Consider the following 27,956-nt stretch of genomic DNA (forward strand, 5'->3'; position numbering starts at 1 on the left):
TAATTTGAAAACGCTTATTGCATTTTGCCACAATGTGATTGTCATTTAGTGTTTTTTTTATATTTAAGTTAGTTTAACTAGTTTCATGTTATAACAATGTGGAGATTTCCATTGTTATCATCCGTAACAGCAACAGTAACAGTTTTGATACCTAAAAAAGCATACATAGGCAGTTTTAACAAAGCCCTTCACAGTAAATTAAAATGTATGAGATGTAGAAATTTGTAAGCACTTTTGTAAAATTCTTGCGAGGTACTGCTCAAACTCTAGAAACCCCCCTGATCTGAGAGCCAACTTTATAATGCTGTTACAAACTAGGCATAATGTTACTAATCTGATATTACTTGACACTTGCCAGTGTATAAAAGAGCCGAAGCTTGTGGATTGGTCCACCAGATGTCTCACAGATCTGTGTGCTCGCTATGCTTTCTTCTACTTTTTTTTTTTTTTTTTTTTACAACCTCCAGTGTTCATAGATCAGTCAAGGGCACCACTGGGAATTTTAAGTCCCCTGATTTGGACAATATCCCTGTCTACCCTTGGAATCGTCCCTGGTGGCTCAATTTATGGCACTTCATTGACACTATGGTCAAGATCTCCTGATGTTGCACCTCTCTTGGGTCTAATTAGGTGCAGCAACATGGCAAAGTGCAGAACGGCAGTGGGCAGTGCAAACATTAAAAAAAAATAAATTACAAGCTATCATCTAATCTGCTAAGATCATGTGTTGTTTAAGATCTTTAAGGCCTTTCTAATTCAGAAAACAGAACAAATACCATTCAACCAGTTATACTATGTACCAGGCAACTATTTAGCATTTCAGCTGAAGTCAGATATTGTTAGCTTAAAAAGGTTATGCTGAATTTTGGGTTAGACACAGTATGGCCTAATGTATTTTTTAAACAGAAATGTGTCCTGTGATGTACTGCTGTCACATCCAGGGTGTTTTCCAGCTTTGGTTGTAATATTCCCAAAAAAGGCTCCAGATACACAGCAACTCTGACATGGATAAAGCAATTAATAGACAAAATTCATAGTTTTCCTCAGGTCTCTGTCCATACAGTATATTGCAAAGGCCAAAATGTGTCACTAATTATAACATTTGGTGTTTTAGAACAGAAGGAAAGCCATTCTTATTTAAAACCCCAAAAGTAGTAAAAGCTTTTGTGTTATTCCACGCTTTCAACCACTAATTGCCCATAGTCTATTTTAACGCTCTTTTCATCATCTCAATGTCTCCTGCATTTGTGGCCTAATCCTGAATCACAATAGGCTTAACAACCAGTGGGGCAAATGCATAGACCTTTAGCAGCAAGTCACTTGTTGCCAGGTCAAAGGTCGCCCAGCTTGGAAGTCCTTGAAAGTCTTGAAAGATCAAAACACAATGTATTGTTTTGGCATATGTAATGTAGACTTTGCCAAATATAGACTGTTCATGTAGCCTAAAGGTTAGATAAGTGTAACATCCTCTTGAGGTTTAGCAATGGGAGCTCCAATTACAAAAAGATGAGGGTGTTATTGTGGAAGTGGTCCTCAGTGGAAAGAAAGGAGTCATTAAGATGCAAATGTAAAGCAGTCTTTTCCCCACTGTGAGTAAACCATTGATTTAATGGCCTCTTTTTATACTTAATTTGTCCAAAGTGTCAAGAAGGTCAACATTGCATATGTTGTAGTTGGTTAAGGAAGACAAAATATCCCAGCCCTGTATTCTTCTTGGCTTCTTGATATGATTTCAGAATAAATATTTTGCTAATATATTCCTGTATTCATCTTCAGCAATAGTAGTGCTCACTCTTGGAGAAGGTTATGGTAGATCCAGAGCCTATGCCAGGACCATTGGGCATGAATGCACTCTGAAAAGTCATTACATTATGTGCACACACACACACACACACACACACACTTGTTCATTACTCGTGTAGTCAATCAACCTAACTGGTGAACCCAGAGGAAACCCTCATGTACACTAGCCTCCTGAGCTCAGGACTGAACCCTGAGACTCTGGGGCAGTGAGCTGGCACCGCTGTGCCACCCTTATTAATATATTACACCTTTATAAGAGATAATTATTAATAATTATATTTGCATTTATGCAAATTCATAATTTGAATTTATGACTACTCGAAGCGCCTTAATACAGCCTCCTTCATTTCATGCTGCATGCATCAACAGCCTCCTGTGACCCCTAATCATTGCATAGATTATGATTTAACTAGATCAATGGCATACAGAGTCCGAAGGGCAGGAACCTGACGTCTCCGCTTGCTGAGAAGCAGTGTCCGGTGGCTGAGCCATCTCACAGAGAACAGATCTGTTCACCTCTATTTCTGTGAAGAAGTTAAAGCAGATGCACATGCTACAAATGCTGAAAAGGACTCAGTACACAGCAGAAAGCAGAAGAGGGAGAGGGGGGAGGGAGAGAGGGAGGGAAGGAGGAGGGAGAGAGAGAGAGAGAGAACAAGGGAGGGGGAGAGCACACAAGTGAGGAGGAAAGAGAAAGGAAGGAAAGCGCGGAGCCATCTCTATGAGGTAGATGAGTCCTCCAGTCGTAGAGGGTGATTCTTTTCCTCAGCGTGGTTTCAGTATTGCCTTCCCCATGCTGTGCTTGGAGCAGGAGCTGATGGAGGGAGGTGCAAATCATCTCCAACAAAGAGGCTCTGAGATGGCTGTATGCGCCTGGAGGGAGAAACGCATCAGGCTTTCGCTGGCAAGCAGCAGCCTGCAGTACGAGGCTGCTTAAGAGCTGGCCCTCCTTGGTGTGTGTGTGTGTGTGTGTGTGTGTGTGTGTGAGCACACGGCTGTGCGCTCACAAATCCTCCTCCTGGTGGAGAGGCTCCTCACCTCTCATCACAACAAGGTAAGCAGACCTGCTTTTTTTACTGAGTCCTTTATTCACTCCATATGATCCCTCTTTTATTGCTTGCTCCACTGCTTACAAGACAATCGTGAAGATGAAAGCAAAACACAGAGAGGTTCATTGACAAGAAATGGAGTAGTGGGTCATGTCAATAGGCAACACATAGAGGAGAGAGGAGCAGGATAGTATAGTAAGAATATTAGCAATGAATCCAGGTAGTGATAAAGAAGAAATGGAAACGATGAAATAAGCACTGAAGGACTGCAACGCTGTGGAAGCGCTTTCACCTTCCCCTCACCCAATCCCACCTCCCCCTCTCTCTCCTCTTTCTCCATCTCTCTCACATCCTTTCTCTCTATTCTGTGGTGCTTCATAGCAGCCACCCCATGGTGAGGCTCCTGCATTTGTACTCTGAGACGAATTGTCTTCGTATCTTCCCTGTGCAGTGTGGAAAACAGCAAATGGAGGTCTGCAGGGGAAAAGCTGAGAGAACTGGGCCAGTTGTTGCTGTCATACCGTGTTTGTCATTGGCCGCAGGCAGCGAGCTTAGGTGAACGGATCTGCACACAATCCCTTAAAAATGTTCCAGATGCTTCATGCAGTCTTAAGTCTGCAGGCTGCTCTGAAATGAGGTTTATCAGGTTTGTAGCCCTGAACAAATGTAAAGCTGCAACTTCTCTTGTGTTGTGAGGGAAAAAAAAGAGAAATGCATGCGTCTTCTTCCATTGTCCATGCTCCTGTGTTTGCTCAAGTTTGGTCTGATCAAACAACAGACGTGAAGGTGTGGGGAGTTGTTTGCTTGGTAGAGGTGCCAAACGATTTATTTGTGAAAGTAGCTTTTATTTGAGTTTCCTGCTGTGAACTCAGCTGTCTGTCACATGGTTGGACAAAAATTGAGCAATACAGCAAGGCAAGCATTAGAGACATACTTAAAGCAAGAGATGATTTTTTTTTATTTTGCAGGTAACATGCCACAGTAGATGTTGGGAGTGTGCTCTGTGCTATGTGACAGGTCTGATAATCAGTCTCCCCAGAGAGGACAGAATCGTGTAGATCCAGTAAGCCACTCTATATATCAGATAGTGGAGAGTCGGTATTTCTAATTGTTTTGTCTTCAACTTCCCAAGGTATTTATAGGTCACATAAAAGCTCTTTTCCAACATGAATACATTTCCATGCTGATGTGGAGTAATTCCGTTGTTTGCATCTACTGTTGCTCGACTTTTGTTTTATTTCTGCCAAAAATTTGTACAAACCTAAGATTATATAGATTGCAGAGACTGTGAGAATTTTAAGTATCCTGTTTATATGTGCTTTTACATTTCCATTTATCTCATCTGGTTGATGATTTTACATGGCAAACAACAACAGCAAGACACACACACACACACACACACCAATATATTAGCAAGTAAAATATCTAAAATACAAGCAGTTTCAACTATAACAAATATAATATTACTAAGCCTGTTTCTAGATTTTGTGTTACTATTTCACGCTTCAAATGATCCTTTTCTTTTGGTAGATAATTGCGTTGATTTGAAGTGCTTTATTTTTAGAACAAAGTAAAACGATCTGTTAATAAAAGGACTATTTTAAGCTTGAAATGAGTAAACGTCTAGAAACAGGCTTAATGATTTTAAATTTATTATAACTATTATTATGAACACATATTAAAAATATTTCATTCATTTATTATAATAATCTCCTAATAAGAAACATCCTTTATTCATGAAATCTTTATTTGCTAAGATATAATTTTTTTTTGCATTATATCTAAAGCAACTCGGAGGTGCTGAGATTGACAGCCATTACATCTTAGCCCAATGTTTTATCCACTGCACCATCACTCACCGTGCTAGGGTTATGAACTATTTTTTTTAATAATTACTCTGGCATTAGTTGTTGCTAAGGATATCCTGAATTGTAGCATTGGTAGAAATATGAGTTTTGAATGTGACTTGTCATACGCTTTAGCCTGGAGCTGTTCTGCTCCTAGGTGGCTGCATGACGCTGTCAGACTTCAACCTGCTGGAATATTGAATAAAAAAAGATTTAGGACTATTCCAGAGAGTTTCTACTATATAGAAGTTGGTCATTGTGTGAACACTGCTAAAGCCCTTTAACTCTTTGTCACAGCTTTCACATTGTGACAAGGCTTAATTAATTGTCAATAATTCCTGGGCTTAGGTCAATCACTGTCTAACCTGTCTTTCATGAAGGAGAAAAGGCAGGAGAAATAGAAGGAGGGAAAAAAATAAGAGTGACAGTGAAGGATGAGTAGGAGAGCTGAGGACTACAGATGTGGCTTAGCCATGAATGCCCTAGAAATGAACTTTCAATACCCATTAAGGGTTTTTTTTTTAAAGAACTGATCTCTTCCTAGCCCCCAGAGTGTCTGCAGTCATGCTTCATGGTAACGTAGCATCAGTGGACTGTGACTGTCCGCACTTTAGAGTAGGACCTGATCCAGTTTCTGCAAAGCCTAGCAGGAACAGCTGACTGTCAAAGGGACTATTTTCTATGCTTTTCTGCAGAAAAGAGCCCTTCTTCTTGCTGTCCCTGTACACCCACACTGCTACACTTTAAACCTGGCTTTTGGAAAATAATGCAGTGTCAGTAGCATTTCATCGAAAATCCATTTTAGATCAGGACTCACCTTAACCCCTTAAACTCTCAGGACAAATCTGCCCTTACATTCCTTCACTGTATTACTTTCCTTCTACTTGCTGAATAAATTTTGAGTATTGAGTAAATAATAGTAGCTTAGTAACTTAAATGAATGTTTAACTAATTAAACCTTATATCGAAATCCCTACAACAAAAGTGTTTTAATATAAAATGACATTAATGTTGCTCAGTGATCATTATTAAAACAGCTTTGGTTCTCCATCACTGTTTCCCCTTTAAAGCTAATGATCACGATTAACCTTCATTTCCATCAGTGATGTAAAATGTGTGGACACTAAAGAAGGAGATTATTCCTCTTTTATCCTGTAGTGAAGCAGATTATGTCATTTAGCAGCGAACATGCTACAGTAGGGATTTGGTGTGTTTTATTTGACCAGTCTGATCAGTAGTAGATGTTAGTAGATGTTCTCTCAATAAATTATTAAATTGAAAACTGATTTGGAGTGTCTTGTTTGGCCAGTGTGATGATACCTCATTTTCCACAAGAGAGAGGAGAATTGAGTAAGGGCCAGATGGAAATCATGGCGAATATCCAAACTATGAAAGCATCTGTACTTCTTTATCAGCTCTCTAATTGTCTTTGTTTTCACCTTCCCGAATTTGTTTAGAAGTCAAATAAAAGTTGCATTTAGATAGGATTAAATTCCATCATTTGCAGGTTTTCCTATTTTTGTATTTCCTTCCTGTTTGGTCATGTCACTGTTGCCTTGCCTTCTGTTTTCTTTTATCTCTTTGGTTTCATCTAGATCTTTCTCTTAGATCAGTATATACAGTCATTTTACAGGCAGATGCTGTCTAATCACTTGATTTAGTCGCCTGGTATGAGTATATACTTCTCTCAATCGATGCACAAAGACTTTAGAGGAGTCTTTCAGCAGCTTTCAGTGTGTGATCCTGAAGCCTGATTAAAGGGACTATTATAAAATCAGCTAAAGTATCCGTTCATATTTACTTATGCAACAATATCAAGTAAAATTTAGTTTCCTGGAAGTCAGCAGCTGTATCTGTATTGGTTGTATTCCTTAGTTTCCTTATGTTCACTGCTCCCAAATAATCTAAACATGATCATATGACCCTGTCTAATGCACTCATCCAGGTTTGTAGAAAAAGACAACCTGATAGAAAGTCACCCATCCTGTGTGTTTATCTAATTGGTGCTCAGACATGTGTCAAAGCATTTTTTATTGTCACTGATGAGACAAATAAAATATATAATTATAGACCCAATGATAACAATTCTATCAGGATATAATAGGCCTCATGTTAAAACTAGAATGAATTTCCTGGTTACATAATTGCACTTTTTGACCTCATAGTACACAGTTATAGAAGGGAAGTTATTTATAAACACACTATCCCGTGTGACCCAGATAAGGATGGGTTTCCTTTTGAGTCTGGTTCCTCACAAGGATTCTTCTCTAGTATTGTCACATCTGGTTTGCTCATAAGAGATAAATTAATGCATTTATTAGTATAAAATTGATATATTTCTGTAAAGCAGCTTTGTGACAATGTCCATTTTTAATATTGAAATAAAATAAAGCTAAAGATAGGTTAGAGTTTAGAGCTAGATATTCAGGTCTGAATCATAAAACAGGGTTTTGATGTGAAGGTCTTAAAACTAGGCTTGTTTGTGGCATTGGTTTTCCGCTTATCCTACACAGGTTCTCATCCCATGGGACTCAGGGCACCAGACAAGGCATAGCCTGGATGGGGTGCCAACCTATTACTGGACAGGATCTCACACACACTATGGACAATTTAGAGATGTCAATCAAAGTACAATGCACATGTTTAGACTAGGGGTAAAAATCCCTGAAACACATGTGAATAACACACACACATAGGGCATAAGCAGAAATCTAACCCCCAACCCTGAAGATGTGAGGCAAGTGTGCTAGCCACTAATCTACCATGCTACCCCTGGCATCAGGCTTATATGACAAAATTGGCCTAACAATATCAACATAATCTGATGACACTATTTTGTCAGGATTTTGGTTCCTCAGGTAAGAAAATTGGCCCAAAATAAAAAATTGAGAACAATATCTTATAGATGCAGTACGCAGAACTACTGTGTCTAAATAAAGGGTTCCTAACCTATTTCTGGTGCACTCGCATTTGTTTGACACAAAATAAAATGAGCTTCTTACATATTCCTCCCCCCAGTTACGATAATGGGCTGCAGTATCTGTGCCACTGGGATTTAACCAGATGAACACCTTTTCTGTCAAGAACTCACAAAATCCCTCTTTCAAATGACAGAAACTTGTGAAGATACTGCATATCACTGTCTGAGGCCTGAGTTTCACTTCATTTTGAGTAAGATCTATTTTCCATCCTGAATGTTGAGTACTCTGTAATCCCTGTACAGAAAAAGAGCTTGATACAGTTTATGTGAATGGAATTAGAGGCAAGTTTTAAAAACAACTGTGCATACCTTGAATATCTTTGGTTTTCTTTTTCTCCTGCACACTTCACTCAGTCCATTTGTCAAATGTCTCTTATAACTAACTGTAGCTCAGAATGCTTTAGTACCAATTAAGTTTGTTTGTTTATGATGATGACTTTTACCTCAGCGAATATAAGTGCTTCCACTTTTCAACCAAATGCAGCTTGTTACAGAGGAACCGCAAAGTCCTCCTCTGTCCTGTAGACTTTCTCATGGTGGAAAACCTATTGACACTGGAGACTCCTTCCGTAAAAGTTAAATAAATAGATAACATTACCATACTAACAATTATATTTTATAATATAATTTATATATATATATATAACACTACCAGTCAAAAGTTTGGACACATCTTCTAATTCCATGGTCTTTCCTGATGTTTATTTCTTTCTTCATTGTAAAACAATGCTGAAGGCGGCCGAAATACACAATAATCTTGTTTGAACAGTTGATATTGAGATATGTCTGCTACTGATGCTCTGTAAAGCCTTCATAACGGCTCTAATCTGAGGTGCTGTTAATTGGTGATTTCTGAGGCTGGTAACTCTAAATGAACTTCTCCTCTGCAGCAGAGGTAAGTTTTGGTCTTGCTTTACTGGGATGGTCTTCATGTGAGCCAGTTTCATCATGGTGCTTGATGGGTTTTGTAAATGCACTTGACAATACTGTTCTTGCAAGAACTATTCCAGAACACCTGACCTTCATGTCTTAAAATAACAACTGACTGTTTTTTGTTGTCATTACATATGGATTACTTAAGTCCATGTGTGTTATTTCATAGTTTTGAAATCTCCAGTATTGTTCAAGAATGTAGAAAATAAATCCCTAAACAAAAAACATTGAATTAAAAGGTGTGTCCAAACTTTTGACTGGTAGTGTATATATATATATTATTATATATTTTTTTATATATATTTTTTTTATTAAACAACACTTTTTTTTATTATTATTATTCAGTTCAGATTTAGCATTTTAACATAAGATTTTGATTTATCTTACAGCTGTTTTGATTTTTTAAAATACCTTTAACAGTTTCTGACCAATCAGATTTGAGAATTCAACAACATTGTGGTATTCATACCAAATGTTGTTTTTGGTTTGTTTTTTTCCACAGAAGTTGATCAGTGACACAGAATTACTTTTGTTACTTTACCCCATGAAACTAAGGTTACATTAAGGTAAAATACATACATATCTACAACATAATATCATGTATTTTAGACATATTTAGCCAGCACAAGTGTGTGGTCATGATAACTCAAAGTCAAGCTCTGCTAGTTTCTCCTAACATGCTAATGAGATACTAATGTGAAAGTGAAGGTAGTTAGCATAATACACAGTATAAGCTTGAGTATGCTGTACTGCTTTAAAGATTTATTATATACATCCTGTAGCTTCATTTCAGTTAGCATTTCAGGCCAGTGGAGCGTGTACAGTGTGCAGAACATGATTTAAGCAGAGCAGATAGGTGAGAAAATAAATGGTTTAAACAGAGGTCATTAAGTTAACTGTGTGTGCGTGTGTGTGTGTGTGTGTGTGTGTGTGTGAATACATCTTTGACAGTGAGGGAGCTCCTATACACATACATGCACAAACACTGCAGTCTCATTATACTCAAAGGGCAGAACGGTCACAATAATGAACGTGATGAAGGAGTCCTCCTGCTGTCTCACTCCTCTGCAGAGCAGCACACAGCAGCCAGCTCTTGATTGTATACACACTACCAAGCAAATCTCACTGTGGAATTCAGATGGGATTACACTTATTTCTACCTCGACCATCACATAGAGAGGATAATCTGGAATCCTGCACGCATACCTCACAATCTGACAAAATCTTTTTTATAAATGAATGAATGGTAGCCCCAAAATTGGTCAGGCATGTTTCCTGCTATTCCCACTACACCTGCTCAGAGAATAGGTAGCAATGTTACTGCACATCTATGAAAAATAAAAATATTCACACCCTTCTGCGGTTGGATTTTTCTTCACATGGGTGTCAGGGCTATGCTTGGACTTTTGCTGCTGGCATGCTAGGGTGGTTTTCGGCAGTGTACATTTTTGTACTGTCATGTGTTTTTGTTTATGTTACGTGTTCATGTGTCTTCGCCACACCCTAGCCATAGATTCCTCCCTGCCTGTGCTCATCTGTTCCTTATGTGTTTGTAATTGGTTATATTTATCCCTGTCATGTTGCGTTTTGCAGTGCGGAATCCTTGTCTTCGAGTTCTTGTTTTCTGTTCGGTGCGCCCAGTCTGCGTTTTTATGTAGTTAGAGTTATGTTTGCCCAGTTTTCCCAGTGTTTCCCATCCCTTTTGTCTGTCTTATTTTGTTAATAAATAGTAGCTTTTGTTATCCCTGCATTTAGGTCTGATTTTACCCTGAGAGGCACCCCGAACATCTGACACTGGGTTGATTTGTGTGTTATTCTCCAACTATTTTTAAGGTCAAGAGTATTGGCTAAATATTCTATATTATATGTATTATATATATTTGTAACATTTTGCTGAGTTTCCCGAAGTTGACATCACCTTCTCCAGGAGAAAGAGTGTTGAATGTGATGCTCTCTCTAGCATAACCATGCTCTTTGTGCTGTGATGTTATTAGGAAACTCTTCGCAAGTTTCTAGGAACAGGGATGTTGTGATATCTGTTATTATTGATCACATTTTTTCATGAATATATACAGAAGCAAATTCATGTCTGGTCAAAGTGAGTGCACATTTGTCACCCACGAAAGAGGCAATTTCACTGACATGAGCAGATAACCAAACACAGCCCTTGTTCTGTAGCCTGCCAGCAAATAAGAGATTAGCTCACTACCAAGTGCTTTAAAGAAAAACGCTCTTATAATTGTCTAAAGAACCTTTGAGAACTACTTTACATAGAAATGAACTGTGTCAGTGTCTAAAACCTTAGAAGGGAAAGTTTACCTGCTGCCTTAAAAACATAAACTTGAATTTGAGCTTTGTCAAGTTTCATTTCTGAAAATGTGTCACGTCAGTTGGAGTTAAAGGGGAGAAACAAGTTCACATACCGTAAAGGATTTCTCATGTTTTACAATAAATAAACTTCTAAAATAAAATAATAATGCAAACATCGAAACAATACTTATCAAGCAGCTACAGAAAATGAAACTGAATTAATAATTGAAATCTTCACTATAATTAAAAGTTCTTAATTGCAGTATTCCAAATACAGATCTGCTAATTTTGTCTTCAGTGCTTCCAAGTCTGAGACTCAAATAAAACAGACCTGGTGAGCATTTATCAGCGTACAGTATATACTCACATAATCACATCTGTAAATAGCATGTTTCTTCTATTTCTTAATAACTAAACTTGATTTTATGATGAAAAAGGATAGATATTTATGCAAATTTTAATAGCAGTTTGTTATTATCCAATTATTAACAGTTTTGTTGAATATTTTATTGATTTAGTCATTTTAAATCTGGGGGAAAAAAACTGACAGCGAAGGCGAAAACTGCTAATGGAATAGATTACACACCATAACCACAGTCGGATTTTATTCTATTTGTAACACATGAAGACATAAACCCGTCACATTTTCATAAGATGGAAGAGGTTCTACATAATTATCCTCCTTGAAGGGTTATGAGTCCTAAGGACATGTAGACAAATAGTAATCTAGCACTTGATCTCTGCGTGCTATGGATATTAATGCATCATTGTCACTTCACAGCTCCAGGGTCTACAGTTTATGATTATGTTGTTTTGTTGTTTCTTTCTATTTTTGTATGGATTTCCTCTGGGTTTTCGTGTTTTCTCCATCTGTCCATAAATATTCTAGTGGATGGACTGGCTACACTGTCCAGCGGCAGATCCTGTGCTTTCATTGCAGTGGCCTGGGTTCAATTTCTGGGCAGGGAGCCACTGAAGAGTTTAACTCTTAATGCCGGTCCCAAGCCTAAATAAAATGGGTTGGAGCTGAATGAACAAAAACATGTAATAACTACACTAAATTGCCCCTAGGTATGGGTGTGTGTGTGCATAGTGAACAGGTATGCCTTCTCCTACCCTTTTGCCCAGTGTTCTTGGGATGGGCTCCATATCCATCATGACCCTGACCATGGTACAGTGCTTAATGAGGGCTAATGGGAATGTGGTAGTTTAGTGGTTAAGGCGTTTGACTACTGATTGGAAGGTTGTTAGTTTGAATCCCAGTCTCACCAGGTTGCCTCTGCTGGGCCCCTGAGTATGGCCCTTAACCCTCAGTTGTGTTAAATTAAATAAAATGTAAGTTGCTGTAGATGAGAGTGTCTGTCAAATGCCAGAGATGTGAATTTTATGAAGATAGATGAATGACATACTGCATATTTAGTTGGATATTTTCACAACCTTCTTAATAATCAGCAAATAATATAATATACTTAAATATACAAGACTTCTGTCATCATGATTAGAGTCACTATAGTTATGATTACTATGAATAGAGTATAATAGATATTGGATTATTGGATTGGAACAGTGCAGTATAGGACTCCAGACTGTTTCTTGTACTCTTTTAACTGTCTCCTATTCAAATGAGTGTAAAGCATTTTTCAGACCTTGTAGGAGTCTCTTATGGTCAATAGTGTCAGAGGCTGCAGGCTGATGGAGTAGCCACTGGCACATTTGATTTCAGCTCAATTGTACCTTTCATTAGAGAGACTCCTCTTTCTACCTGCTGTTACTGCACATACGAATCCTGATAGGCTTTTCTTTATTACTTATTCTCAAAATTTTTTATTTTTTAAGAAATATGTTTATCTGGAATGTTAGGAGCTGAGTTTATCTGTAAAAGCATTGCTTTAATTTGATACTTCACATCTTAGTGCCTTGGATTTCGGGCAGTGTGGTACTTAATGCAGCATGAAAAAATAATGCAGATATTTTGTTTTTCATATGTGTTGAGTCAAATCAAAGATCTGAAAGGCTCTGTGTGGCTGAAATCAACTTATGAGTAAATAAAATTGCATTAGTTGGCCATTTGTGCACTATTCACAATCAGATTATAACACTAAGTTGTTGGTTAGTTATTAGGAAGAGCTTCACAACACAAACCTCAGTGAGAAAGTGCTGTGCGAGGTGTTGGCTGAGCAATCTGAGAAATCATTTTTGAAATTTTAATAACACCCTGAGAGTATTTAAATAGCGATTCAACCTAAATACATCACGTTTCTGCTAAACACACACCCGATCATTTGATCTTGTATTAATGTAGAGAACACACACTGCGTGCAAATCGTGAACGGACAATTTTACGCTCATCCTGCATGGAGGTAAGGAAGGAGACTGGTCATGCTTGGACAAATCGTGGGTGGTCATGCTATAAAAAAATCAATAGCAGTAACAGTGACACCAGAGTGCTTTTGGAGAACACAGATCCTGTTTGTGGTCATTTGGTTTAGAGGCTGTTATCACATGCAGCCAGAGAGCAAAGTAGCTTAGATTTCATCCTCCAGTCAATACACATTGATCTGTTTGTACAGGTAGAACAACCTAAGTATAAATATTTGATCTGACGGCATGTTGTACATAAAATGTTCATCGCTGTGTCATTGTGCTGTTAGCTGGAATGAATGTAATCCGTGAGCAGCACAGATCAGTTGGAGCATGCAGTGTTTAAGGCACAAGAGATATGATGGATGAATTTTTTTGGGTAATGTTAAAATACCTGAAAAGAATAATCTATGATATTCTATGATAGTTTTATTCTCATGAGACCAAATATTGGCTACTCTTTCAAGGATTACATGCTTGTGTACTGTTCATAAACATTCAGATCAGTAAAATTTCATGGTGAGGATAGGGCAAAACTTGTTATAAATTTAGAGAGCTTGAAAAAGGCATTTTCATGAGAGAAAGAAGTAGGGAAAGAGAGGCATGACTGGGATTTTGCTATCACTCTCGCACTCGTTCAGCCCCCTTCTTCCTAACATGAATAACCTCATGCCGTAGAGTCCTTGTCAGATGAATTTTTTTCCTCTGTGTCATATGTGCACACAGAAACAGCCCCAAGTGATATGCTTATGCAATGCTTATGAATGTCGCTGACTGAAGTGTGTGTGTGTGTGTGTGTAACCTGAAATCTGTTTTCTCATCGCATGATGATAAGATTTACGGTTCATTTCGCAAAACCTTATTCCAGGATATAAAGGCAGCCTTCATTTATGCTATGCAGCATTTTCAGATGCAATCTTTTTCTCTTTAGTGAGAGCAAGAACAGTAATGTCCATCCACTTATTCATCCAGATCATTAACTTAGGGATATTAACGCTGACTATGCATTGCTGACTACAACTATCTGCCTGCACAAGCTAGATTTAGCACAAAGAATTAGTAAGTCATGTAGTTGACTCAATACTACAGCTTTTTCAGGCATGTAAGCAAAAATGTTGTGCCAAATGTGTTTTTTTTTTTAAATCAGAGACTTGCTTAATCCTGTTATAGCTTTAAATCCAGAGATGTTAGACGTTTAGAGAGCTTAAAGTTGTTTTTTTTTACATTAAAAGAACACCAAGCCAAAAACACACAGCCTAAGGGCAGGTTTTTACAAAGCTCATGAAAAAAAGAAAGGAAATAAGGAAGGCAGGGAAGCAGGCAGAAAGGAAGGAAGGAAGGAAGGAAGGAAGGAAGGAAGGGAGGAAGGAAGGAAGGATGGAAGGACGGGAGGACGGAGAGAAGAATGGGAGGCAGGAAGGAAGGAAGGAAGGAAACAACCCCACTGGTTTGAATGGCTGAAGTCACAGTTAGTAGAAACTTGCTGTCCTGGTCACAGATGCTCCAGCTAGACACATCCCAAAATTTGTCCTCTTTTGAACTCTATGTCTCCCATTATGTTATGTGGATTGCAATATTTTATGTACAGCTGTGCTATTGCTCTACTTATTCAACCATCACATTCTGCTCTTAATTATGAAATGTAAAATCAGTAGATTTGCCAGTAGATTGGCCACTAGGTCACGCTTATATAGGTGAGAAACCTCAAAAAATGAATTAGATAGTGTTTCAGTTTCATTGTCAAACCCCTGTATATGTGTATACTGGATTTAGAACAGTGCAGTATAGGACTCCAGACTGTTTACTGTACTCTTTAACATGTCTCCTAGTCAAGTGAAAGTAATGCCAATGCTCAGTGTAGCTGTTTTCTACAAGAGCACCAAGCCAAAAAAGGAAGAAAGAAAGAAAGAAAGAAAGAAAGAAACACACTGGTTTGAATGGCTGAAGTCAGGGTTAGTAGAGTTTGTCCACGACATGGCATTCAGTATGTGGGAAGGTTGACTACATGAATATTTTCATCCTCCTAATGCACTCTTAACCCTGAAGCCCAGGAAGGCTTTTTATGTATTCTGTGCATTATGTCTATCCAGGGAGCCTGATATTTATGGGCTAGCGGTCTTTTAAAGATAAAAAGAAGGAAAAAAAAAACATTAATGTAAGGTTTCATTCAGATCACATTGTTTGCAGTTAACAAATGGCTTAACCTTTACGGCTTTAACCGTAATGTTCACGCTTTGGACCATTTGGTATTGTTCGGATCAAATAGACCCGGGACATTATTGGGGTTTTAAAAGCACTACAAAAATAATAATAAAAAAATGATACAGAATCAAATTCCTTTATACATATCGTCTTTATCTCAATCACAAACAATGTAGATAACATTTGTGACTAACGATTACAATTACTAGATCACAATTAACAATGAAAGTGTCATTTGTTTTTGTGATGAAGTTATAATGTGTGTAACAAAATATACTATAACAAATATCTTGGTGGAATAAATCTAGAAAAAAATGAAACGGAACGATTTTTTAAGAAATGTTTAATATTTTGAACTGATTTATTAATACAGGTGATGAACAGCAATAAAAGCAGAGGAAACAAAAAAAATTGTTGCAGTCACTGCCTATGAAATACAGCTCTCAAACATGCATCTGTGAATGCGAATGATTTACAACACTGTTAGTCAAAATATAAAACTGGTCAATTTGACCCAAACACCACACAAGGGTTAAGGCAGCACTACTAATGGTTTTAAGAAAAATGAAAAGAATACAGTGGAAGAAGGCTGGATCTGATTTCTTTCTAGCCCAGAAGATAGAGTCAAGCAGCCCCACCTCAGAGCAGAAATAGACATAGCACATGTTGTCTAGCTTGATACTGATAGCTAATAGACTTTTAGTCCACATGTCTAATATCATGACTGGCTGTCACTGAAATTGTGGGTGCAAAAAGAAAACCTTAATCAAGCAGCTATCCTTAAATTTCACAGAGTACCACAAATGTATATCCCATGTCCAAGTAATAGCGGTCCTCTCAAACATGGAAGAAAATAGGAAAATAAAATTGCATCCAGATAGCATAAACAAAAAAATATGAAAAATGTATCAGATGTATTCAGAGGCATTGCATTTTTTTAATGAAGAAGACCTGCAGTGCTGAGGGCTTGAATTAATTTAGAGATAGGAGACATGGCATCCATTTTTCATAGTGAATTGCTTCTTGGCCAGCTACAGTTCATTGGTTAAATTCCAAATTTCACAAGGCCCTAAATCATAGCTTTCTTAAATGGGAGTGCAATTTAGAAGGGCAAACCGGTGATCTGGAAATCTGCAAAGAAGCTCTACTTAAAAGCACATTGGAAAATTCTCCTATCTACAATATATTAGGGGAGACAATGACAGAAAACTTACCTTGCTATATTTGGAGCAAGGAGTCAGAGTACATCATGAAGGAATCCAAATCCCTCATTCTCTTAGGAGTGATACATTCTTGTAGAATAAATTTTTGTCATTTCTCTCTTATTTTTCAAACAAAGCTATCTTTTCTTGGACAGGTTGGCAAACTAGGACCCAATAATGTTCCGTAAAAAGAAGAAGAAGAGGCCAGAAATTTCTGCACCAAAGAACTTCGAACACAGAGTCCATACCTCTTACGATGCAAAGCTCGGGATCTTTGTCGGTCTACCAACGCAATGGCAGAGTCTTATAGAGAACCTGCGAAGACCCAAACCTATGGTGGATCCGTCCAGAATAACACCAGTGGAATTAAAACCAAAGAAGGCAGGTATCATTATAGAAAACTAAAGTGCCTATAAACTAAGATTTGGCATAGATTCTTTAAGCCTGACGAATTTCTGCATAATGTTAGTCCTGTTCTTCAAAGCCATCACAGCAAGTTTCTTGAATCAGGTTAAAGCTGAGAACTGAGCAGCATAAAGTCATTTTGCTTTCTTATCTCTTATGTGTTTGTGCTTGCAATCCTGCTATGTACACTGACTCGATGGCAGGAATCCTTGGATTACCCTAAAGATTTATGACCCCATGCTGGCAATTAATAATGGTCTATGCTGTGTAGCACTAGCATCAGAGTCAGGGATAAAAACTGCAGTTCCAAGCAAAGGGAAAGCTACAGAGCATTAGAGCATGACCATGGCAGATTTCCCCTTGGCCAAAGTCTAATGATGCCTTTTCAGTAAAACTGTACATGCCATGACACAACATGACAGAAATTAAATAGCAGTTTTCCCCTCTCCACATCTGTAGCATTAAATGTTTTGGGTTAGATATCAAAAATTACATTACACGAAACTACGCTTAGTGTAGATTTCTACCTTAGTCCTTTTCCTACCTTAAATAACTGGATACTTTTTTTGGCTTCTCTACCATCTACCCTAGTCTACTTCACTTCAAGTTTGAATAACAGGGCACTGGGCTTTCTTCTAACAGGTTAACCAAGTGTTCCTGAGCTGCATTATTGCTATGAGTAACGGCTACTTTAGGGTATATTTATATCTCCCGTCAAGGGCATAGTGACTGAAGCACATGGCAGCTGACATAAAATGTCCTTTGCGGCCAAACAGCCCTGCCAACTGGCTCTGAAATCGAGGTCGACATCAGCTTTGAGAAAAAAATATCTGCAAGAAATAGTGTACAGTCTTTTTAAACTGAATTTCCCTAATCCTCATGTTGTATTATTTTGGCCAAAAGAAACATTCAAACAAGATTTTACTAAATTACTAGGAACCAAGAAGGTAGCTCTTATACACTGTATCCCAAAATAGCCTTGCTTTAAGGAAGCATAAGCCCCAATCGAATTCTCACTACTCTACTCACATTAATCATAATGTCTCGCTTTCTTTCTCAGACGATCGTGCGTGGGACCATCGTCGGCCATGGAGACTACATCTCAGCCATGCTGTCAGATATGAGCCGTCTGTCGGTGACCAGCTCCAACTCCCTGCGCAAGAGCAGCCCTTCGACCCGCAAGAGAGCTCAATCTCTGGGCCGCCTTGGCGAGGTGATGGAGGGTGATGGCTACCAGTATGAGGACCTGGAGCGCACTGAGCTGGACCCAGATTCCCAGAACCACTGGAGAGACCAGATACGGAACATCCACAGTGAGAGTGGCACCCCGTTTATGGGTATGAAGAAGAGCATCACCCTGGAACCCAACGGCATCCTACCTAGAGCTAAATCTACTTACGAGGTTAATGTTAACTCACTGGATGGACGTCCTCCTCCTCCTCCGCTCTTACCCATGCCTCCACCACCACCAATCCCTGTGCCACCCAGGCCAGTGTATGTGGGTGGAGATATGGGTAGTCCTAATGAAAGACTGATGATGAGAAGGGAGTTTCCCATAGTGCTGTCTCACAACCCAAGGCCTATCACCTGCTTTTATAGTCCAACTATTCCCATGCAGCAGGGACCAGGAGAGACCGGAGGGTTTAACACAGATGTAAGGACTGCTGACAGGCTGCTGGTTCATCCACAAAACAGCCCTGGGAGACCGTACTCTTCTTATGACTTGAAGGTAAGCAAATTCTCAAAACCTCAAGCTTTTATTCTGCAGGCACACTTAAGAGCAACACCAACAGCCAACCAACATCATCTTTATATTTAATGCTTCAATTCTAGTTGAGCAGATCAGCTCTCAAGTCTCTTTGATGGTAAATATTTGAGACTTTCAAACACACATAATTCCTTCTTCAACCTGTCTCCAAGGATGGAGGCAAGTTTGATTTGTCTCTTTAGTTTTTTGCAGTCATGCAAGCATAGTTGTGATGGATAGACTTGCGCAATTATGTCTTGAGGCAGCATGTTAAATAAGTACACCACAGGTTCCTCTATCTTGTCCTGGAGTACCTAGTGTCCTCCAAATTTCAGTGTTTCACCTGTCATGAATAGAAGTGGGTGTGTAGGAGCAGCAACAACCTTTGTCATCATCATGAGCCACATAAGTAGCTCATGATGATGGCATATGACTAGTGTTTTTTCCTGAAAATTTCAGCAACACATTTTAACATGGTATAACAGTTGCCTTCTTCATTAAATTAATCTGTAAGTAAGAGCTGAGAAAAAATTATAACTGTTCAAAAATCCTAGAGTGTTTTTCAAGCGCTATGAAGTAATTTGTGTCTGTCTCTGTTTTGACCATTGAATTGTTGTATAGACTTTAGAATTTGTGTGTAGTCTTATGTTTGTTTTCTTCACACAGCTTCTCTTTCTTGATTCTTTAGAGGTTGGAGGACAGTTTAACACAGCAAAGATTAATGTATTATAATGGATTGCACAAGGAATTTAGAAACATTGTCTGAGGAAGAATAATACACAACCTGACTGATACACACCCTTTACATTACAGGTGTATATCTCCAGAAATCAATCGTGAAACTTGAAAGCTTAAGTCCAGCTTTAACCAGGATTGTGCCTCCATTTGTTATCAACCTTTAGAGTAAATGTACATGTAAATGTGACACTAGAGAATGTATAGAAATTTGTCAGCAACAGCCTCAGGATAAACACGGCCACATGACTGTTATACATACAAGAAAACAAGAGCAGAAACCCCAAAGTAACCTGAAACCCTGAAACCTTCCATAATGCTGCATTATGTTTTTATTTTTACTCTGAGTGTGCTGCCAGACTGCATACATCCAAGTGCCTATAGAAATGCTGTATATAGCTTGAAAATGATGCTGCAGCACTGAGTGTCTTTCACACTTTTTTTTGCCCTGCAAATCACTTCCCTTTTTACACTGCATCGAGAACAATCTATTATCAGAGACTTGTTTTCACAAAACACACGAAATCATGTTCATGTTTAGAGAAACCTATTAATAACTGCCACTGACAGAACCTTTGTAAAAGGGTTCATCTGAGGCCACAGGATATGTGAACATCATCACATAATGATCATAAACAAATCTGTTACACATTTAAAGCTCTTCATGGGTGAACAAAATACAGCTGTCACTCCTGGCGATCTTCATTACATACTGTAATATATTACTTATTGCTTTGTTTACTATATTATTTATCCTTTTTTTTTTAAACAAAATTAATTAAACGAAGTCATGAAATGGCTTGGCATTCTAGGGTAGCTGACTAAATTAAATAAAGCTGTAAGATTCCACTGATAGACTCTTACAGCTTTATCGATCTCCTTAATGATGGCCGTAACCCGAGGTGGTAAAATACTGAAGTACTTTAATACAGAAAAAGTGCAATTAATCATCTATATAAATACTTTTCCTACAGGTTCACCTCAACTTGCAACTTTTAAATGTGCTAAAAATAACAGTACAGGAAAGGTTGATGAGAGAAAAAGGTAGATATCATAATAAATAAATCACACATTGATTTTATTTAGACATGGTAATTTAGTGCCTCTTTTATCAAGTAACTTGGTACCTGGAACCAAGCTAAGGTTAGCTAAGGCTAACTAACAACAATTTCATACCCAATCTCTTAGAATGTTAGCTAGCAGCCAGCATGTACAGTAGCCGCATGGTTTTATGCTTTCTGGTGCTGCCACGTTATCGGCTGATTATATACCTGCGTGATTGTCCAGATATACCTAATAATGTGGACGGTCAGTGTATAAATCAATGAACCTACATTAGAATAAATAAATAAAAGAGATGCTTTAATAATGCTAAGAGCTCTATTCTAGTGTCTGATATTATGAAGTCAGTTCACTGGACAACTGAAAGTCTTCTACTCAATAAACCAAGCACATCCCTGATATGGTAAAATTTGCTTTCAGTAATACTTTCTGCTTGTTGTTTAGGCCAGATGTGGATTAACCTTTTACTCCTAACACTTTAATATTCATATCATAAGAGATTTTGTTCAAAATCTAACTAATATTAATTCATATTTGCAGTGCCAAAGTTTTTTTTACTTATTTATCATCAAACCCTTTGTGAGTTAATGCTTTAATGATGCATAACATTAAGTCAGTGTATAAAGGTTCTATGAAGGAGTGAGACAGAAGAAGACACAATACTAAACGAAGAATCTTTAGACAGATCTATGAATCCTGAAGTCCTCTACTCAATGAAAAGGCTCTTACTTGGCATAGAAAAACATATTACAATCTGTAAACTAATGTATTAACATGGAAATCCTTAAGATAATAGATTATTATTTAATGGAAGCAATTGCATTCACTCATCTCTGCAGTGAAGCCTTGATATATAACTCAGGTATGGCTTACACAGTTTTATCGTGCTATACTGCATTATGACGCTTAATTTATAGCTACATTATAATTAGACATACACTTTAGTACATTTATATGATTTTGGATGTAGCCTAGATTTCTCCTTCTGCTCCTGCTTCCAGAGATCTAACCTCCTGCACAGATTAGTTTATGTGCATACTATCTTAATGACCCAGATCACTATGTAGATGTTAGATTGTGTGTAACTGACTCGTAATAGTAGTATTAGTAGTATATGCGCATATAAGTTATTGCTAATTACATGCATAGCTGCTTAGTGCTTATAATGTGAAAGCAATTAAATATGCATGCCCTTAAAGTATTTTATAATTCGAACCCACAGTGTGATTATAATCCATTTTGTAGGTTTTGATATGTCTTAGACTTTCATTTCTGCCTGCAGTGTTTTGCTGGTGTCTCGGAAGATTAAGGACGCTGGCACACTTCCCAATCTGTGAAGCTTGTTCAATGAATTTTGATGATTTCTCAAGGTGATAAAAAAAATTGATGTAAAGCACTTACAGCTGCAATCTTCCTGTGGTAGTGGGATGCTATTTTTGGAAGTGCTCATGCTCCTGGGAGTAAATGTTCTAAGTGCGGCACACACTTAACAGAAAACGTAGGATGGCATGAATGAGAGGATGGCAGTTCTGCAGTAGCAGGGGCTGGCAACTAATGAAAGGATGTCAGGTTTTAATTAGCATTAAAGCACTTTGGCCCTGGGACATCAGCCAATATGTGTCTTTTTGTTATTCCCAAAGTTACAGGCAGATACACTCCTGAGACCTCAGGGAGGCTTCTTCCACAGTGGAGCGAGCAGTCCCTTGGTGAGCACCACAAGGCCTCACAGGACCGTGCGCTCATCCTCCAGCTACACAATCGGACTCTCTCCCAACATCAGTTTCCGGCCCTCAGGCCCTGATCCCTTCCTGAGGCACTCAGGATGCCCCAATCCAGGGCTCTACCCCAGACAGGACAGTCCGTCCCAGCCTCGGCCTTCGCCCACTGGCTCTCTGGCCACCAGTCCAGCTGGAACTTGTTCTCCAGCCTTCAGACCACAGCAGCACCCTTCCCCACGGCCTCCGCCCGACCCTCCCAAAGTCACCCATGAGCAGTTCAAGGCAGCTCTACAGATGGTGGTCGACAAGGGTGACCCTCGCTCCTACCTGGAGAACTTTGTCAAGATTGGCGAAGGCTCCACTGGGGTGGTGTGTATTGCAAGAGAAAAGCACAGTGGCCGTCTGGTGGCAGTAAAGATGATGGACTTGCGGAGGCAGCAGAGACGGGAGCTGCTGTTTAACGAGGTTTGATAAATATTGTCATTTTGGTAGCATAGTTGCTCAGTGGTTTATGTATGGTTCAAGACCTGTGGTGTAATTCTATATGTCTTTAAAATAGTCAGAAAGAGTGTTGAAAGAGTGTCAAAACTCACCAGACGCAACCGAGAGACAGCTTATTAAAAGACTGCTTGTTTTCAGCTGTACAGAATTTCTCATGCAGTTTATTTCTGAGGGTGGGTCATACTCTTTCTACAGAGCATTTGATTGGATGTAAATAAAAAAGGAAACACTTTTTAGCTGCAAATGAAAAACTGATTAAATAAGACTGTCCATGAACACATGGCTAAAATGGATGAACACACGATATATATATACCAAGAGATTCATAAAAAAAAAAGAGCAAAAATTCATATTAAGAGCAAAAATAATTACTTATTCCTGTCTCTGTCTTGGGTAAAGGTTTGGATTAAGGCCATGTTTCACACTCTTGTATCTGTTTAAATTGTCTAGTTATAACACACATACGCATATTACATAAGTGACATATGTACAGTGTGCAGCTTGAGATAGAATTAGTCAGCAAGCATTTACATTCATTCTTTGTATCCAAGCATATAATCTTTGTCACTCTACTGACAAAAGTGTGTACATGTAGGTAGTGATCATGCGGGACTACCAGCACAGGAATGTGGTGGAGATGTTCAAGAGTGCACTGGTGGAGGAAGAGCTCTGGGTTATTATGGAGTATCTCCAGGGAGGAGCTCTCACTAACATAGTGTCTGAAACCAGGTAAGCCATTAAAGTGTTGGAAAGAGCAGATCTATCTATCTATCTATCTATCTATCTATCTATCTATCTATCTATCTATCTATCTATCTATCTATCTATCTATCTATCTATCTATCTATCTATCTATCTATCTATCTATCTATCTATCTATCAGTCTAGTTAATTAATTTTAGAGTTACCTGTTTTTGAGACTAGATTAAACCCATTCAATTCCAGTGACTAGTCAAACTGGCTAAGAACTATAAAAATTAATTAATTAATTAATTATTAAATAATTAATTAATTCTTATTATCATTAATAGTAGTAGTAGTAGTAGTAGTAGTAGTAGTAGTAGTAGTAGTAGTATTGACTATTATTATTTTATTATTATCACAATTATTTTTATGAATATAGAAAATATTGCTTAAAAGCTGCTTGTTTTAGTCTGGATTGCTTGGTTGATAAAATCCCATGAAGCAATGTGTGGTCAAGATTTTTCAGATTTTCATAACTACCTGATGTTGCTATTAGTTATACTTTAATTGATTTAATTTTATTATTGATAACTCAATAATAAGCTAGAATACAATAATAAACAATAATAAAATAGTGCTTTGACTATACAACTTAGATCTCTTGGCTTGGTGCAGTTGTTTGTTTGTGATATTGTATTGCAGGGTTTGCTAAAGATACCCCAGCATTCTGCAGTCAGGTTCATGTCTTTCATTTGTTGTAGCAGCTTATTTGGACCACAGGGAGGCAGTAGACTGTCAACTCAGCTTCTAATCAGGCTGTGTACCTCAAACTAGACGCACAGTAAAACCCTCTAAAGCTACATCCCATTTAAATTGGGCCCTTTCTTAATATGGGCCTTGGGCTTTATGATTTATCTGCATAATTATATTTGTCAGTGATGTAATGATAGTGACAATTTTTGTCATAATATACAGTATATGTCACATTAGTGCATATACATTATAGTAGTATATCACCTCATCCACTCTTTATATTAATAAAATTAAGGTTGTTGATATGCAAATCCCGCCCTGTTAAGTTTATTTCAGGTGCAATACGGCTAGTATAGAAAGCTGTACAATCATCTTAAACCCTTTCTCACTCTTAAAACTTTATACAAATGTATTTTTCCTTCTGTATTAAAGAAAATGACACACATAAAGATTTGAGCATATGAAACAAGGCTTGGACCCATATTCATAATTCTGACGATTATTCATCTCAATGCATATTATTCAGTGTTATTGCATTGAAACTAGTAGGGAAGATGTGTAGTTATGAGAGTGAGGAATGTGAATGAATATACTGTGTGGATGTGAATATAAATGAGAATGGGGATGTGAACAGGAAAGCATAAATAGTTAATATCAGCCTGTTAATCTAGGACTAAGATTTCATCATTTGTCTTATTGTTTATCCGTGCAAGACATGGAATCCAGAATAAGACAAGGAATGGATCAACGGATAAATCTGGACTATGATTTGCTGTGCACTTGTACAGGTTGAGTGAGGAGCAGATTGCTACTGTGTGTGAAGCTGTCCTGCAGGCACTGGCTTATCTCCACTCACAAGGCGTCATTCACAGGGACATCAAAAGTGACTCCATCCTGCTGTCCTTGGATGGAAGGGTAACATCAACCTTACGGTCCTCTTCTTCCTCCTTTTCTCTCTCTCTCTCTTCCTCATTTGCTTTTGCACTGAATGCTTTAATTAACTAGATGATGGAGCACATTATGGATTAAAATGATTTCACCATATAGCTGGCATGAACCACAATGTTGTTCTTTTCGTTTCAGATTAAACTGTCAGACTTTGGCTTTTGTGCTCAGATCAGCAAAGATATTCCTAAAAGGAAATCACTGGTAGGGACACCATATTGGATGGCCCCTGAAGTTATCTCAAAGTCACCATATGGCACTGAGGTAAACAATGGCAACATATCATCCTACAGCAGTTTATATTTCAATTAATATATTTCTATTTTACAATTTTGTTACTTGTGATAATGAGGATATACAAACTTTTGTCCTCAGTGTATTCAACCTTTTTAGTATTTTTTTTCCTGAATAATAATATATAAACCATGTTAATGTACAAGTCACACACCACTTAAAACTTAAATCTAAATTCAGATCTATTTCAAATTCAAGTTTTATTGGTCACATACATAATCATACACAGTACAACATAAAACTGTCTGTATTACATAAAATATAATTAAAGACACAAGAATGCATATATCTATTCATAAATGGCTTAGTGGTTAGCACATTAGCCTCACCTTTTCAACACTGGAGGCTCAGTTCCCACCTCCATGCTGTGTTCTCCCTGTGCTTCTGGGATTTACTCCGTTTTCTTTCCCCAGTCCAAAGGCATGCATTGTAGGCTAATTGGCATCTCTAAATTATGTGATTTTACTCTAAAGTCGGTTAACATCTTGGCCAGGGTGTCCCTGGATTATGCTCTACGTTCACTGTGACCCTGTATATGTGGTACAGAATATTTCTGGATATCTATACATTGAATTGTCTTGTTTAGACTTTTTAGTCTCTCACATACATGATAAAACTATTATTACTATATATATATTTTACTGAGATTGTTTAAACAATATATATATATATATATATATATATAAATATATACATATCTAATATGGCTTATACTTGTTTTGTGGACTTGTTTAAAATGATCCCAGGTGGATGTGTGGTCTATGGGCATAATGGTGGTGGAAATGGTAGATGGAGAGCCTCCTTACTTCAGTGAAACCCCAGTGGTGGCCATGAAGCGGCTGAGAGATGAACCACCACCTACGATACGAAACATTCAGCAGGTACCTACATTCAACTCACGCATAGCAACATTCTAAACTTCCAAGCATCTTCACCAGCCTGTACTGTTAGACCTTACTCATCCTGCTCTTAATCCTTCTCTTCACAGGTGTCTCCAATGTTAAAAGACTTCTTGGACCGTATGCTGACCCGAGACCCGGTGGAGCGTGCTAGCGCCACAGACCTCCTTGAGCACCCGTTCCTTCTTCAGAGCAGCTCTTCACAGTGCCTCGTGCCCCTCGTCGAGCAGTACCGCAAGCGCATGTCTCGCTGTTGAGTCCCTTATTCTTCCTGACTCCCTCCTCTAAACTACAAACCATCGTAGGCTCTTAGCTAGAGGCTCGCAGGGCTACTGGTCTGGACGTCCCACATATGAACGTCCGGGGCGGAAAGAAGTGAGCTGATACACAGTACAGCTTCAATTGACTCACAAAAAAGAGCACTTGTTATCCTCATGCAAGCAGGATGACCATGGCTAATGTAGATGGAGTGTTAATTAACTGCACCGTAGGTCAAAGACAATTTTTCTTTGTCCTGAGGACCTTACACATGGGACAAATGGTGCTTGGCAGCCGAAACACTAAGACTGTGTTCATGCTTTTACATGTGTTGTTTAAGCAGAGAATGTTTCATGTTCTCATGATGCTTGATGGCCAGATTAGGTCAGTATTTTGCCAGTATTCTTAGCACATGGAGACTACTGCACCTTGTCCAGGATTTGCATGCCAGTGGCATTTGTAGGCCAAATTTAAGCTAGAAATGACTTGAAACAGAGCTTAGAACCTTGTCGTTGACTGTCGTTCAGCTTCTGTGTTGGCGACTGTTTTTAATGAGCCATTGGAACCAACTGTATATCCTACTGATTTCGCTATTTATTGTTATGTTTGTTTCTTTGACTTTTTTCAATGGACTAAACCATCTGCTTTTCAGAAGGGGGTTCTGAATCATTTGGAAAATGTGTACACTGTATATATATCGCTCCTCAGCTCCACAGGATGTTTTTTTTTAAAAAAAAACTGAAAAAGGAATAAGGTGTACATACAATCATGTCGAGTCAATACTGTATTTACATTCTGATCATTATTACTGAGTGAAAAAGGTACATATGAAATAAGTCATCTGGCTTTGGTGCGTTTGTTTACAGTGTGTGTGTGTGTGAGTGAGAGTGAGAGTGTATGTTTACACTTAGGATGTGATGTTCATGTTGGCATTTTCGCATCCAACCTGTTGTACTGTGACTTATTTTCCTAACAGTTCGTGGAGTTTTCAGTGGGAGTGTGTGAATGTACAGGTATGTGTGCTGCTAAGGATGTTGAAAGACTGTGGTTACGTTCGTAGAGGCAAAGCACACTGGATGGTACATGCTGAATGGTTTCTCACCAGCTGTGTACATTCTGTACATCATCTCTAAATTTCATTGTGATTTTATTTATATGTCAGTTGTTCATGATGAGAGAAATAAAACCTAATTTAATTTTTTTTTAACAAATAAAAGATGCATACTGAATATTCGGGGACGATGTGTTTTTTTCATACACACACACAG

The 27,956-nt window shown here is 38.2% G+C and overlaps 1 protein-coding gene across 1 annotated transcript; it reads left to right on the forward strand.

Moving 5' to 3' along the window:
- The first annotated feature begins 2,468 nt into the window (after window positions 1-2,468).
- Window positions 2,469-27,917, forward strand: LOC131359842 (serine/threonine-protein kinase PAK 6). Its single transcript, XM_058400003.1, has 9 exons — window positions 2,469-2,857; window positions 16,843-17,068; window positions 18,153-18,821; window positions 22,277-22,819; window positions 23,451-23,584; window positions 25,081-25,207; window positions 25,376-25,501; window positions 26,278-26,412; window positions 26,520-27,917. The coding sequence occupies exons 2-9, from the start codon at window positions 16,865-16,867 to the stop codon at window positions 26,685-26,687; spliced, it is 2,106 nt and encodes a 701-aa protein (XP_058255986.1). The 5' UTR covers window positions 2,469-2,857; window positions 16,843-16,864; the 3' UTR covers window positions 26,688-27,917.
- Window positions 27,918-27,956: the final 39 nt, after the last annotated feature.

The sequence above is a fragment of the Hemibagrus wyckioides genome, linkage group LG09 (genome assembly GCF_019097595.1).
Source record: "Hemibagrus wyckioides isolate EC202008001 linkage group LG09, SWU_Hwy_1.0, whole genome shotgun sequence".
In the NCBI taxonomy this organism is placed as follows: Eukaryota; Metazoa; Chordata; class Actinopteri; order Siluriformes; family Bagridae; genus Hemibagrus; species Hemibagrus wyckioides.

Coding starts and splice junctions, on each gene's coding strand:
- LOC131359842 (XM_058400003.1), top strand. CDS start 16,865: ATGTTCCGTAAAAAGAAGAAGAAGAGGCCAGAAATTTCTGCACCAAAG. Junction 25,502..26,277: donor AGTCACCATATGGCACTGAG/GTAAACAATGGC, acceptor AAATGATCCCAG/GTGGATGTGTGGTCTATGGG. Junction 26,413..26,519: donor CGATACGAAACATTCAGCAG/GTACCTACATTC, acceptor TTCTCTTCACAG/GTGTCTCCAATGTTAAAAGA.